Below are 14,225 nucleotides of genomic sequence, written 5' to 3' on the forward strand. Positions count from 1 at the left end.
GGATGATTTGCTCTCCTGTGTAGCAGGATGATTAGTTCTCCTGGGAGGCCTGGATGATGTGTTCTCCATGGCAATTGTGTAGTAGGATGATTGGTTCTCCTGTGAGTGTAGGATTGATTAAGTTCTCCTATTGAGGCATCCTACCCATGCATTCTAGGACTCATGGGAAGTACCTCTCATCTAATCAATGAGTAGGGAAATGAGGATAGGGACCATAGTAATACTGATGGACGCATCGTTGTATCTACCGTACTCCCTATGCTAGGATGACCTTCATTGATTCAAGATCAATGATACTGGTCTAGAACCAGTGGTAGGAGTTGTACCTACTATGACGCTGACTTCCGATCGGTTGAGACTGGTCTGGGACCAGTGGTACATACTCTGAGACTGACTTCAGGTTAGTGGAGGACTGGTCTGGGACCAGTGGTAGGAGTTTTACCTACTATGACGTTGACTTCGAGTCGGTTGAGATTGGTCTGGGACTAGTGGTACACACTCTGAGACTGACTTTGAGTCAGTGGAGGATGGTATGATACATCCTCGTGACCTTCATTGATCTGGGATCAATGATATTGGTCTAGGATCAGTGGTAGGAGTGGTACCCACTATGATGCTGACTTTGGGTCGGTTGAGACTGGTTTGGGACCAGTGGTACACACACTGAGACTGACTTTGAGTCAGTGGAGGATGGTATGATACAATCTCGTGACCTTCATTGATCTGGGATCAATGATACTGGTCTGGGACCAGTGGTAGGAGTGGTACCCACTATTATGCTGACTTTGGGTCGATTAAGAATGGTCTGGGACTAGTGGTACACACTCTGAGACTGACTTCAGGTCAATGGAGAAGGTATGAGATCAATTCTTCTTCTTCATGGTTCAGTAGAGTTAAGTTGACCAGAGCAGAGCCAACAAAGTTGAGCAGAGCAGAGCAGAGCCAACAGAGCTGAGCATAGCTGAGCAAAGCAGAGCAGAGCCAGTAGAGCTGAGTAGAGTAGAGTAGAGCTAATAGAGCCAATAGAGCTGAGCTGAGCAGAGCAGAGCCAGTAGAGATGAGTAGAGCAGAGCAGAGCAGAGCCAGCAGAGCTGAGTAGAGTTGAGCAGAGCTGACTAGAGCAGTGCAGTACAGGGCACTGATGGCAGAGATAGTACAGTTGGACATATGGATCAGCAGATGGAGTTCTCCCTAGTTGAGAGAGATTGTTAAAATTGGAAACTAGGGCCAAACTCCATGTGGGTAATATGATTTATGGCAGCTGATATTTTTATTGGATCCCTCTCATTGAGAGGTGTAGGATTGATCTAAAGATCATCCAATTCCGATAAGTATTTATGAAGTTATGAATTTATTTATGTTATGGACAAATTGTTAAGTTGGCCAGAAACTTATGTACGCTCAGAAGCCCAACAGTCATGTCTATTCAACCTCTATGTTTTAGTATAAATAGAAGAGGACTTCAAGTCATTTCTACACACACTTGGATCTCTTCCTCTCTCTACTTGTCTTTGGGTTTTAGTAGGAGGAGAGATCCTAAGGAAAAGCCAGAAAAGCCGGAAAAGCCAGAAATAGCCGGAAAAGCCGGAACTGCCGGAAATGCCAGAATAACTAGAAATGTTGGAAAATATGGAACTGCTGGAAATGCCGTAAAAGTTGAAAAAGCTGGAAAAGGCGGAATTGCCGGAAAATCCGGAACTGTCGAAAAAGCTGGAAAAGCCGGAACTACCGGAAAATCCGGAAACGCCAGAAAAGTCAGAAATACCGGAAAAGCTGGAAAATCCGGAAAAGCTGGAAGTGCTAGAAATGCTGGAATTATCGAAATTTCCAGAAAAGCCAAAACTGCTAGAAAAGGTAGAACTACCGGGAACTGTTGAAATAGCCGGAGCATCTGTCTCCGAAGGAAGGCAACATGATGTATGAGATCATGGGCAGCATAATAAGCAACATGATGATATGAGCATGGGCAGCATAACGATGCATGATGATATGAGCACGGGCAGCATAATGATGAATGAGATCATGAGCATGGGTAGCTTGATGATGAATAAGACCATGGAAGATGTAGCATGATGAGCAGCATGAAGATGAGAGTAGCTCAGTCATCTAGTTCCAGCACTATGATGGGGCAACATGGTGCTACACGGTAAGGTGTGGCAAATGGATGAGATGCAGTACTATGATAGGTGAAGGAGTCACCTTAGAGAATCAGTTGGAGAAATATGTCTTCAACTGATATCTGCAGATATCAAAAGTCAAAGTGTTGACTTCTATTGTAAATGTACTATCTCTCTCACTTTCTTTGTTGAACTTTGAAGAACATAAAAGAATAATTGATCAAAGTTTTCCCCACATTGTGGGGTTTGTCCCTGGCTACCACCACATCTTGTGTCCTCTTGTCTTGGTTTGTCTTCTGCGATTTATATTTATGTTCTATCTGCAGTTTACTTTATGTTGATGTGATTGCTAATGTGGCAAAAAAATTGAAATAAATTGCTCTAGCATAGAACATACCTAAAATTAACACTTATCCTCACCTCCCATAGCCTTTGGACATAAGTGATCTACTACAAATACATATAGCCACATCAAATTATGGATTGGATTCGATTGCCTACCTGGCAAGAAAATAAGTCATCCATGGTTTGGCGAGTGATTCTAGATACCATACCCACCATCAGGAATGGAATCAACTGGAGAATTAACAATGGTTTATCAATGCGAATTAGCATCGATCCCTGGACGCGTTGTGGAAACACGTTTCGACTTCCTCATAGTCTCATACAATTTCTCAAACACAAAGATATTATTATGATTGCCCATATTGTTGACCCTAGGAATAACACAGTTTTTACATAGGCATGGGCTACAGCAGAGTACCTGGGTATTCCTATTCAATGGCAGCAAGATTGGGAGGGATATATTACTGCGCTGACAGAATCACATGTCCATATCAAGCAAGACGTTGATGAACTCATCTGGGCCCCTGCTGAACATGGCACTTATTCCGCCAAGGTCAATTATCCCATCATTCATGTTTCCCATAGGTCACCTAAGCTATTGGATTGGTGGGGTAGGCTATGGAAATTAAAAGTGCCTCCACGTACTAAACTATTCATGTGGAATGTCTTACAGAACAAGACACCAACAGGGGGCAATTTAATGAAATGATCCTTCTTTGACCCCTCTTGGTGCGTGCCTTGTCATTAAGCAGAGGAAACAAATGATCACCTTTTTCTTTATGCCCGACGATGCTTCACATTTGGGAACATGTCCTTTCTACTCTATCCATTACTTACAGATGGCACAAATTCATTGTATTAGAAGCTTGGGATCTTTGGAGAGATGAGACCTTGAACTAAAAATTCCACTATCTTCCGCTACTTATCTGTTGGACTATTTGGTTCACTAGAAATAAGATCATTTTCAGAGATAAAATTTCTTGATGGACATCTTCCATTGCCAAAATTGTTTCTGCATATCATGAAATAACATAAGAGAATCACACCCCTGTTGATGTGTCATATCACCTGAAATCATTGATCGCAATATACCTTGAGCTTTTTTTGATGGTGTAGCACAAGCACAGGGTTGTTGGGTGGGGAGGGGGGGGGGGTTGGGGGAGTATAATATTGCATAAAATTGAAAATCATCTCTACAAAATTCATATGGGTTTAGGGATGGGGACAAACAATTTTGTAGAATTGATCTCTCTTAGACATCTCCTCCATTTTTCTCTCACACATGCATGCAATCACATTCAGATATTTGGAGATTCTAAAATCATCATCAATTGGTTCAACAACATATCTTCATGTCATATGCACTCTCTCAGGAACATATTGGATGAAATCATGATCTTAAAAGCTCAATTTAATTATATCTCTTGTCAACATATTTATAGGGAACATAATACGGTTGCTAGCCAACTTTCCAAGGAGTCCTTGGCACATCCTAGAGGACGCGGATAATTTAGGAGCAGCAAGGAGATGAACATTATCAGTACTATCATCGTCACTATATAGATTGGATCTATCAGTAGGCCGCTAGGCCCTATTTTTTGCAGTATATAGCAGTGATTTATATCAGTACTAGTTTTTATACATTGTATATATCCTTTTTATGAACTTTTCAGTATACCTTGCGTGGTAAATTATGTACAGACTTATATATTTTTTATGGCTACGACGAAACATACTGCATATGCCATACATGCATCTACTACATGTAATTTTTCTATATTAATGAAAAATTACGATTTTTCCTCAGGAAAAAAAAAACATTATAGTTATGCGATTATAACATTAATATAATGCTATTAATGCTATAGTTTATTGAATTAATTATTGTAATGCATAACAACTTTAAACTAATATTAATGATGCATTAATTGTTAGTCTTACCATTAAGCTAATATTTGCATCGTGAGATGAACGCTCTGCAACCAAACCCTAGAAGCAGCGCTCAATGAACACCCTTGGGGGGGGGGGGGGATCGACCCCCCCAGCGTTCGGCCCCTTCATTTTCGGTAGCCTCCCTCCAGAGCCCACCTTTACCTCAACCGCCTCCCGATCCAGGGACAGAGGCAAAGCGCCAGCGGCAACCTATGCATCGACAGCCAATGGACCTGTGGCTTAGAAAAGATTCCCAAACCAAAACGGAGCAACTGGATCATCCCCCTACAAACCGATATCGAAGGAAACTCCCTCATTAATCATCGAAGACCCATGGATTGAAGAATACAGAGATCACATGAGCAAACATGCCCTAATCTGTCACTTCATGGGAGTAAGACTCAATGAAAAAGCTCTCTGCTGGTGGATAAACCAGAAATGGAAGCCCAAAGGGAACTATGAACTACAGTTAGGAGCAAGGAATTTTTTCACGGTCATCTTCACCCACAGGGAAGACAGAGATCGCACCTTCGAAGGAGGCCCATACTTCTACAACTCGGCAGGACTCTACATAACGTACTGGAAGCCAAACTTTGTTCCAGAGCAAGAAGACTTCACAAAAGTTCCAGTCTGGCTTAGGCTATACTCCCTGCCGGTGGATTATTGGAATGAGCGGATCCTGGAAGCCATCGGGAACAAGCTGGGTATATTCATCAAAACTTCAGACCTCACATCTCAAGGTAAATACACTGCCTACGCTAGAATCCGTGTTTATATGGATGTCTCGGGACCTCTCCTAGGTTATATTGCTTTGATCCACAAAGGTATTCAGTGGAAGCATGCCATCGACTATTAAAATATTCCTTTTAGATGCAAGAAATGCTGACAACATGGACATCTTAGTCATGGGTTCCCCCTAAATCAACCCCCATCTCAACCCCAAACAGACAAAGCGGACAACCCATCACCAGATTTCATCCCTGTTACCAAGAAGAGAAAAAAGCAGAAAGGGAAAAATCCTTTGAAAAACCCCCCCAACCCAATCCTCACCCATCAAAATAGCTTTGAAGTGCTAAGAAACCAGGATCCATTCGAAAACTCTCCAAAATCCCAAGCCCCCCCCGGCTCAAGATCCACCTGGGCAGCCTCAACTATCCAACCCTTCAACCACCTCCATCCCTAGCTCGGACTAACCCCAAACCAAGCAGTAGCTTCAAGTCTCGCAACCCAACTCAGACCACAGCGATACAAGCTTCGCTCCTCTGCATACCCCTCCTTGCATAGAACATCAACTAAATCGGTTGCCCTCAACCGCTCCTACCAATCCTCTGGAAGAAATTCTGGGGGACCTGGATCTCTAGGAGGTCAACGAACAATGGTCCAAACAGGGTGTGAATGCCATTCCCTAGGAACACTTGGAGAAAATCGAAATGGCATACTTGCAGTTAGAATATCTGAATCAGAATGCAGCGAAAAAGGAATGGGGAGAAAGCAGCCAAACAGGCATCCAAGCAAACCTAGACCTGGACCAATACAAGCTGAAAGGTCCAGGAAGAAAACAGGGTAGAAAATTGACAAAGCAACAAATACAAGAACTCGAGAGGCACCTAATAAATGAAGGAAAGATGAGGGCTTTGGTCCTAGCCACATCGAAGATTTCTTAATGAAGATAACTACATGGAACATTAGAGGGCTAAATGGCACCTCCAAATGGCGAATCCTTAAAAACCGTCTTTTCACGCAATCACCAGACCTGGTCTTACTACAAGAATCCAAATTCTCAGCCAATGGCATAGAAACGCTCAAGAAACTATTTGCAAAAGGCTTTCAATGCACAAGCATAGAAGCCATTGGGCAAGCAGGAGGGCTCCTAATATTCTGGAACAAAAAAAAGTTCTTTTTGCAGAATGCTCTATCCACTAAGCATTCTCTATCAGTGATCTTCAACATGCCAGACTCACAACAAACGATATGCATCACCAATGTGTATGGACCGCAGCGAATTCAGGAGAAGTTCAAGATGCTGGAAGACTTGAACAAAATCAGACATCACCATGGTGCCAACCACTGGATCCTAGGTGGAGATTTCAACATGATCACCAACCTAGCGGAGAAGAAAGGGGGCCTAAGAAGATTAGATAAAGATGCGGAAGCTTTCAACACCTTCATAGCAGAATCTAAACTCATTGATGTTCCCACAGTCAATGGTCTACACACATGGAACAATAAGCAAGGGGGAAATAGACAGGTTGCATCAAGGCTTGATAGGTTCCTCATATCGGAATCCATCATTCTCCAGAATCTAGACATGGAAGCCAACATCCTGCCCATTGGGGGATCAGATCACTGGCTAGTACAGCTACACTTCACCAATATGATCAAGCCCCAAAACTGGCCTTTCAGGTTCGAAATATTCTGGATTGACCACCCAACCTTCATGCAGAATATACAAAGTTGGTGGACCCAAACCTCTGTAAAGAGCGACAAAATTATGTACATATTTCAGCAAAAGCTCAAGAGCATTAAAACAAATCTCAAATGCTGGAACAAGAACATATTTGGTAACATTTTTCAAGCCAAAAAAGAGCTCGAGGAAATAATGGCAAGCCTCCAACAATCAATGATCAAGGACGGGCCTAACGAGGACAGGCTAGCTCAGGAATCAAACCTCCAAAATCAATGGGAAGACAGGTTAAGACAAGAAGAGATGCTATGGAAACAAAAATTGCGGGTGCAGTGGCTAAAGCATGGGGAACGAAACACAAGCTTCTTCCATAAATCAACCATTCAGCACAGATCCAACAATCGTATTCAATCTCTCAAAAAAGATGATGGTGCCAAGGTCTCAACCAGAGAGCAAATAGGATCAGAACTAAATCTATACTTTCAGTCATTGCTCTCTGATCCTAATCAAGATAGAACCCAAGCTATCAACAAAATCACTAGTGCTATTCCCCCCTTAGTAACGGAGGAGCAAAACTCCCTTCTCTTAAGAGAATTCACTGAGTAGGAGATCGAAGATGTCATCTTCACCATGGCCTCTGACAATGCCCATGGACCAGACGACTTCACAATCGAATTCTTCAAAGCCTGCTGGCACATCATCAAAGCAGACCTTTTCAATATGATAAAGAACTTCCACAGAACCAAGAGAGTGCTGCCAGCCATCAATGCTACCTTCCTCACCCTCATCCCCAAATCTGATCATGCTGATTCCCCCGAAAAATTCAGACCTATAGCACTTTGCAATGTCATCTATAGAATCCTCTCAAAATTGATGGCCAACAAACTTAAACCCATCCTTCCCTCAATCATTTCTCATGAACAATCTGGATATGTTGAAGGAAGACAGATAACTGACAGCATCATTCTCAACCAGGAGGTGCTGCACTCTATAAAAACTCAAAAAATCCCGAGCACGCTCATTCAACTTGACCTCTCCAAGGCCTTTGACAAAATCAGTTGGACATATATCAGAGAAATCCTTAAGGCTTTCGGCTTTAGTCAGATTTGGATAAAATGGATAATGGAAATGGTCTCAGGAGCATTCTTCTCAATCATGTTGAACGGAGGCCCCTTACAACCATTCCGCCCATCCAGAGGCATACGGCAAGGGGATCCTTTGTCACCTTTTCTCTTTGTCATCATGGCAGAGGGCCTCGGAAGATCCCTATCCCAAGTGGTCCAAACGAATCAGCTCAAAGGAATCAAAGCCTCGCATTAGGGACCTACAGTAATGCATCAGCAATTTGTCGACAATACAATGCTTATGGGAGCCCCCACAGTGAAGGAAGCCCGAACCTTCAACAAGGTGCTGAGTACCTTCACAGAAGCCTCAGGTATGGAGATCAAGCTAGCTAAATCCAAATTATTTTTCTTCAACACTTCTATTCCTGTGCAGAGAAATCTTAGCAAAATTCTCAAGATCTAGAGGAACTCCCTTCCAACCAAATACCTCGGCATACCACTTTCAGAATACGCCCCCAAAGTTGCAAATTGGGAAGATCTCCTCAACAAAATGAAATCCAGATTAAGCAGCTGGACTCATCGAGCGCTAAACATGGCCATCAGACTGGTACTGATCAAATCAGTGCTTCAAACAATTCCAGCCTATATGCTCTCAGCCCTTGCTGTGCCCAAATCAATCTACAAATCCAATCGGAACATCCAGCGGTCCTTCCTCTGGAACGGAGATTCAAAGAAGCACAAATGGGCCCTCCTCAAGTGGACAGACATATGCAAACCAAAGCTCGCAGGAGGTCTGGGCCTAAGAGATCCTGAAATCCTAAGCAAGGCTATTGTAGCAAAAATATGGTGGAGATGGGTGGAGAATCCTAATTCCCTTTGGGGCACCTTGTGGAAGGCAAAGTACACAAATCAAATATAGGACAAAGACCTCATCAGGCTCACAGGCAGCACTCAAGTCTCTCCCATCTGGAACAAAGTATGGGAAAATCGACACCTTGTTCAGCAGCACTACTTCTGGGAAGTGCACCAAGGCAACACTGCCTCATTTTGGGAGGATGCTTGGCAGCAACTCCCTCCTCTGGACCAACCAGATTGGACTACACTCAAAAATTACATGCAAGAGGCAGGGCTAATAAAGGTAGCAGATTACTGGCAACCACAAAGAGTGACCACCGCCTGGCAAAAATGGCTATCCAAAGATCAATGGCCAACACAAGACCACAATGGAAACATAGAACAACTCCTACAACAGCTAGAACAGCGCAGAATCCTCACCTCAACTAGAGAAGACATCCTGCGATGGGGAAACAATTCTAAAGGAACTTTCAACCTAAAGGAAGCCTACAGAATCAGCGCTGCTTCACCAGATTGGCAACCGGACCCCAGATGGCACACCCTATGGACCAGAGGCAATTGGCCCAAAATAACTCTATTCTCCTGGCTGGTCATGCACAACAGAGCGCTCACATGGAACAATCTACAGCGATAGGGCTTCATCGGACCCTCCAGATGCGCCCTTTGCAAGAATGATAATGAAACGATCAACCACATTCTCAATACATGCCCCATAGCCTGCGCGATATGGGATGATATGGCTTTTGTCTTCAGGCAAACCGACAGAAACAGAGACTCGATCTGTCTTACCTTGGGAAATTGGCGATCAACCATGTCCACCAATAATCTGATCAACAGGGCATGGAACCTCATTCCAGGAGCCGTGGTTTGGATCCTCTGGAAAGAGCGCAATGCTCGAATATTTAAGAATTCTGCGATGACAGTGGATAGGCTAATGGAAAAATCGAGGCAGTTAATAACAGAAACGATCCACGCCATGGACATAACGCAGCAAGAGGGGAACCTGTCTCCAAAGGATCAAAGGATTGTCCAAATCCTCAAACTCAAAGCCCGAACCAATCCCACAGGCAGGAACCAGACCACGCAAGCGATGAAGTGGGACAAATGGGGAACACCGCCATTTCCAGCGTTCAAACTAAACTTCGATGGCACGTCAAAGCAAAACCCGGGGAAAGCCGGATACGACGGAGCAATCAGAGACCATATGGGGAACATACAGCTCATTTACCATGGCAATCTAGGAAACAACACCAATAACTTTGGAGAACTGATTGCTCTCATCAAAGGCATCACCCTGGCTGACCACTACAAATTCCTACCCCTGATAGAGGAAGGAGACTCAGAGATAGTCATCAAGATGATGAGGAAACTTCAAAACGGCACGCAAGGGGACAAGATCACACCCAGCTAGAGGCTCTCGGCAATTCTGAAGGATCTGCAAGTCCATCTCAGCAACATACAAGGCATCACCTTTCAAGCAGTCAGAAGAACTACAAATAAGTTGGCCGACACCATAGCTAATGTGGGCGTTCAGTCCAATAGTGAAGACTATCACATCCTCTGGCAAGACCTGGAAGAGGGGGAACTCAGAAAGAAATGCCACACCATAAACAAGGTAGACCAACAAACTTAGCAAATACCAGGCTCTGTTGATTCTTCCAATTATCCATTTACTGACAACTATATAAGCTGCAAGCGATCCACTCGAAGGAAAAAAAAAAAAAAAAAAAGGAGGAGAGAATGAGAGCAGAGACTAGACCAGCTCAGCTGTTCAAAGGCAGACACAGGGAGGTCCCATCGACTCCCACTCTGCATCATGTATTCTATTGTATTCTATTAATATAAAGTCTCGCTGAACCTTACAAAATAAAAATAAAAATATTTGCATCGTTATTAAATATTTATACACTATTAATATTAAGCAATTATTAATTTAGTGTATTAACAATGATTTCATAGCACACTAAATATAATAGAGCATAATTGCAATTGAAAACATTATGAATAATTTTCTAATATTCAATCTTGAATATTTCTTTTTCTAGTGCATTGCTCACGTGTGAGAGTGTAGAGAAGTTGATTGTGTGGGAGTGCGGAGAAATGTGTTTTCTCTCCACTCGTGCACAATCAACTTCTCCACAGAAGGGACAGGATAGCTCACGTGAAAATTATGCATAAAGCTAAAGAAGAAAATTATACATTAAATGAAACTTACTATCAAGGCCCTTTGAAACATCATAAACAAGCCAAAATGAAAAAGTATTGGAGTTTATAATATATAATTTTTTATTACTATTACAATGAATTTACAACATGCTAAGTATATTAAAGTCATCATAAACTATTAATTTGTGAATCCACATTACTTAATAGTTAGTAATCGCCTAACTTACCAACATTATAATAACAATTAAGAACTAATGGAGACCAACATATCTTATAGTCATCATAAACTATTAATTTGTGAGTCCACATTAATCGCCTAGCTTACAAGCATTATAATAACAATTAAGAACTAATGCCAACCATTTAATAATAAGACTATAAGAGAATTATAATAATGAGACTATATAACATTAATATAATCCTATTAATGCTATAATATACTGAATTAATTAGTGTAATACATAATAACCTGCAACTAATATCAATGATGCATTAATTTCTAATTTTACTATTATTCTATTAATATTAAACTATTAAGCAATTTTTAGTTCAATGTATTAACAATGATTTCGTAGCACGCTAATTATAATACAACATAATTACAATTGCAATAAAAAACATTATGAATAATTTTCTAATATTCAATCTCGAATGATTTCTCTGCTAATGTGTTGTTCACGTGTCAGAGTATGGATAGTGAACGCGGAGAAGTTGATTGTGCAAAGAAACGTGTTTTCGGTGAGTGCAGAAAAATGTGTTTTCTCTGCACTCCCACACAATTAACTTCTTTGCATGAGGGAAAGGACAACTCACGTGAAAATTATGCATTGAATGAAAATTACAGTCCACGCCCTTTGAAAGGTTATAAACACACCAAAATGAAGAAGAGATGCACTTTATAATATATGGTTTTTTATTATTATTACAATGATTTTGCAGCGTGCTAATGTATATTATAGTCAGCGTAAACTATTAATTCGTGAATCGGCATTACTTAATCACCTTGCTTACTAGCATTATAATAGCAATTAAGGACTAATGTTGACCATTCAATAATAGGACCATAATGCTATTATAGTAATGAGACTATAACATTAATATAATGCTATTAATATTACAATATACTGAATTAATCACTGTAATGCATAATAACCTGCAACTAATATTAACGATGCATTAATTGCTAATTTTACTATTAAGCTAATAATTGCATTTTTATTAATATTATTGCATTTTATTAATTTTTAAAAATTATTAATTCAGTGTATTAACAATGATTTCGCAACACACTAATTATAATAGAGCATAATTGCAATAAAAAACATTATGAATAATTTTCTAATATTCAATATCGAATGACTTTTTTGCTAGTGAGTTTCTCACATGCGGGAGTGCAGAGAAGTTGATTGTGGGGAGAGATATGTTTTCTCTGCACTCACACACAATCAACTTCTCTACACAACGAAAGGACAACTCATGTGCAAATTATACATAAATATAAAGGAAAATTACAGTCAAGGCACTTTGAAATATCATAAACAAGCTAAAATGAAGAAGAGATGAAGTTTATAATATATATATTTTTTATTACAATAATTTCATAGCACGCTAATTATGCCGAAAGGAATTTTCTCTATGAAGTTGGTTGGGCAAACATTGTTTAGCGCAGCCAATCCCCTCACTCCATTTTCATTGTTCTCTCCCATCATAGTTCAACATGTGTAAACCTTTTATCAAGCCCGATTTATCCTGTTGCACCAAGTACGACCACATTTTGAGGTAGAGAGTTAATGCCTGCTGTTGAGTACAACCTTCTTGGACTCGCACTTGCCTTGGGCAGAGTAGGTTGTAGTTGACGCACAACTAGTGCCTTCCTCTTCCTTGGATTCATCAAGATAAAAAATGACATACCACAGTTCAAGTCCTGTAAGCTCGCAAACACTTTGTAATTCAGACACAAGGGTGCCATCAGCATGCGAGATTTGTGATTCGGTTTATGTTTTGCCAGAAAACTCAGAAGACGTAATCTCATATTCCTACAACATGTGTACGAGTACTATAGATTATCAGAGTAACAACACTGATTCAACTTTAGATGTGCTCCATTATGACTGTATTGACTCTTTAGAACTAGGAAGTGATCATAGTTGTGTATTGATTAATACCATGGATGAGTTTGAATGTGAGTCTTTTATCAATAGATCTACAAATAGTTATCGATAATGATCAAAATAATTTTGAAAACCCTATAGGGGTGGCTTCAATTAGCCATGTCGACAAGGCATAAATTGTCAGCTATTACTCCTGGGCCATGAGGCTTGACTTTGAAGAAGAAATTATAATAAGCAACGAGAGCTTAAACAACTCAACGAACCTGCGAGTTGATTCTCCCATGCAACATTTTTATGGTGCAGAAGTTGATTGGCTTCTTGACCACTAGGATAACATGGGTGTTGCCATGGATTTAAATGATTTAGCCATAAATACCAATCAGCTGTGGATTACTAATCTCCAGGTTAGTGAGGGCATGCGATTTGGAGGGCATGGACTACCGACTGAGCATATTAAGGCAAGTGGCGCCACTGTCCTTAGTTCAAATTGCTCCACCTTCTCAAGCTTCGTCTTTGACTTTCACAACTATTGAACATTAAATCTGACCTTGTCTGTTGATCGTTTTCTAGATTTACAAAGGTTCAACTGTTCGATATAGAAGACTTTACTTAAGTTTTTATTTATTTATTTTTAAGTAGGTTGAATGGAAGAAAGATATTCTTATTAGTGGAGTGTTATTATCAAAATTGTGTGGAAAGATATGTTGCACTGGATTTGTGGAACTAGTATAGTGTTTGAGTTTGATGTTACATGGGGATACAAATATTGTTCTAAGGATCAAAGGACAAATAAAATATATGCAAAGTAATCTAAGTAGAGTATCTTTTTATGTGGAGCTGGAAAATGAAAATATAACAAAAAAGTATATTTGAGGGCCTAATGAATGGTCAGGAAGATAAGGATTTCACAACAGATAAACACTGATTAGTGCAAAGGGGTATGTATTGAAATTTTTTTATTCCTCAGGCTACTTAATAGTGGAAGATAGGAAAAATAAAATTGATACTATATATATATACACACACACAAACACTAGATATTTCATCCATGGAGAGATTTGTACTCAATTATTTATTTTGATCGGCTTGGACACTTAATAGATCCAAGGTTGTTATGAATCTATGTTAATAATTTCATTAGTTAAACATAGGTGATTTTTAAGTATGCTATGGAGTTATCCAACGAGTTCATTTCTTTAATTTGTTTAACTTTATGTGTAATCATATATCT

The 14,225-nt window shown here is 40.4% G+C and overlaps 2 protein-coding genes and 1 pseudogene across 2 annotated transcripts; all 3 read left to right on the plus strand.

Annotated features, from left to right (window-relative positions):
- Positions 1 to 4,782: 4,782 nt before the first annotated feature.
- On the plus strand, positions 4,783 to 5,250 carry LOC149259983 (uncharacterized). Its single transcript, XM_089456036.1, has one exon. It carries the CDS (start codon positions 4,783 to 4,785, stop codon positions 5,248 to 5,250), a length of 468 nt encoding a protein of 155 aa, XP_089312162.1.
- Positions 5,251 to 5,824: 574 nt separating this feature from the next.
- On the plus strand, positions 5,825 to 7,404 carry LOC149259984 (uncharacterized). The gene is made up of 2 exons (XM_089456044.1): positions 5,825 to 5,939; positions 6,086 to 7,404. The coding sequence occupies exons 1-2, from the start codon at positions 5,825 to 5,827 to the stop codon at positions 7,402 to 7,404; spliced, it is 1,434 nt and encodes a 477-aa protein (XP_089312170.1).
- A 4,168-nt stretch (positions 7,405 to 11,572) lies between these two features.
- On the plus strand, positions 11,573 to 13,527 carry LOC149259985 (uncharacterized; annotated as a pseudogene).
- The last annotated feature ends 698 nt before the right edge of the window (positions 13,528 to 14,225 follow it).

Source organism: Pinus tabuliformis, chromosome 6 (assembly GCF_031772625.1).
Source record: "Pinus tabuliformis cultivar Carrire ecotype Pingquan chromosome 6, CPIR1, whole genome shotgun sequence".
In the NCBI taxonomy this organism is placed as follows: domain Eukaryota; kingdom Viridiplantae; phylum Streptophyta; class Pinopsida; order Pinales; family Pinaceae; genus Pinus; species Pinus tabuliformis.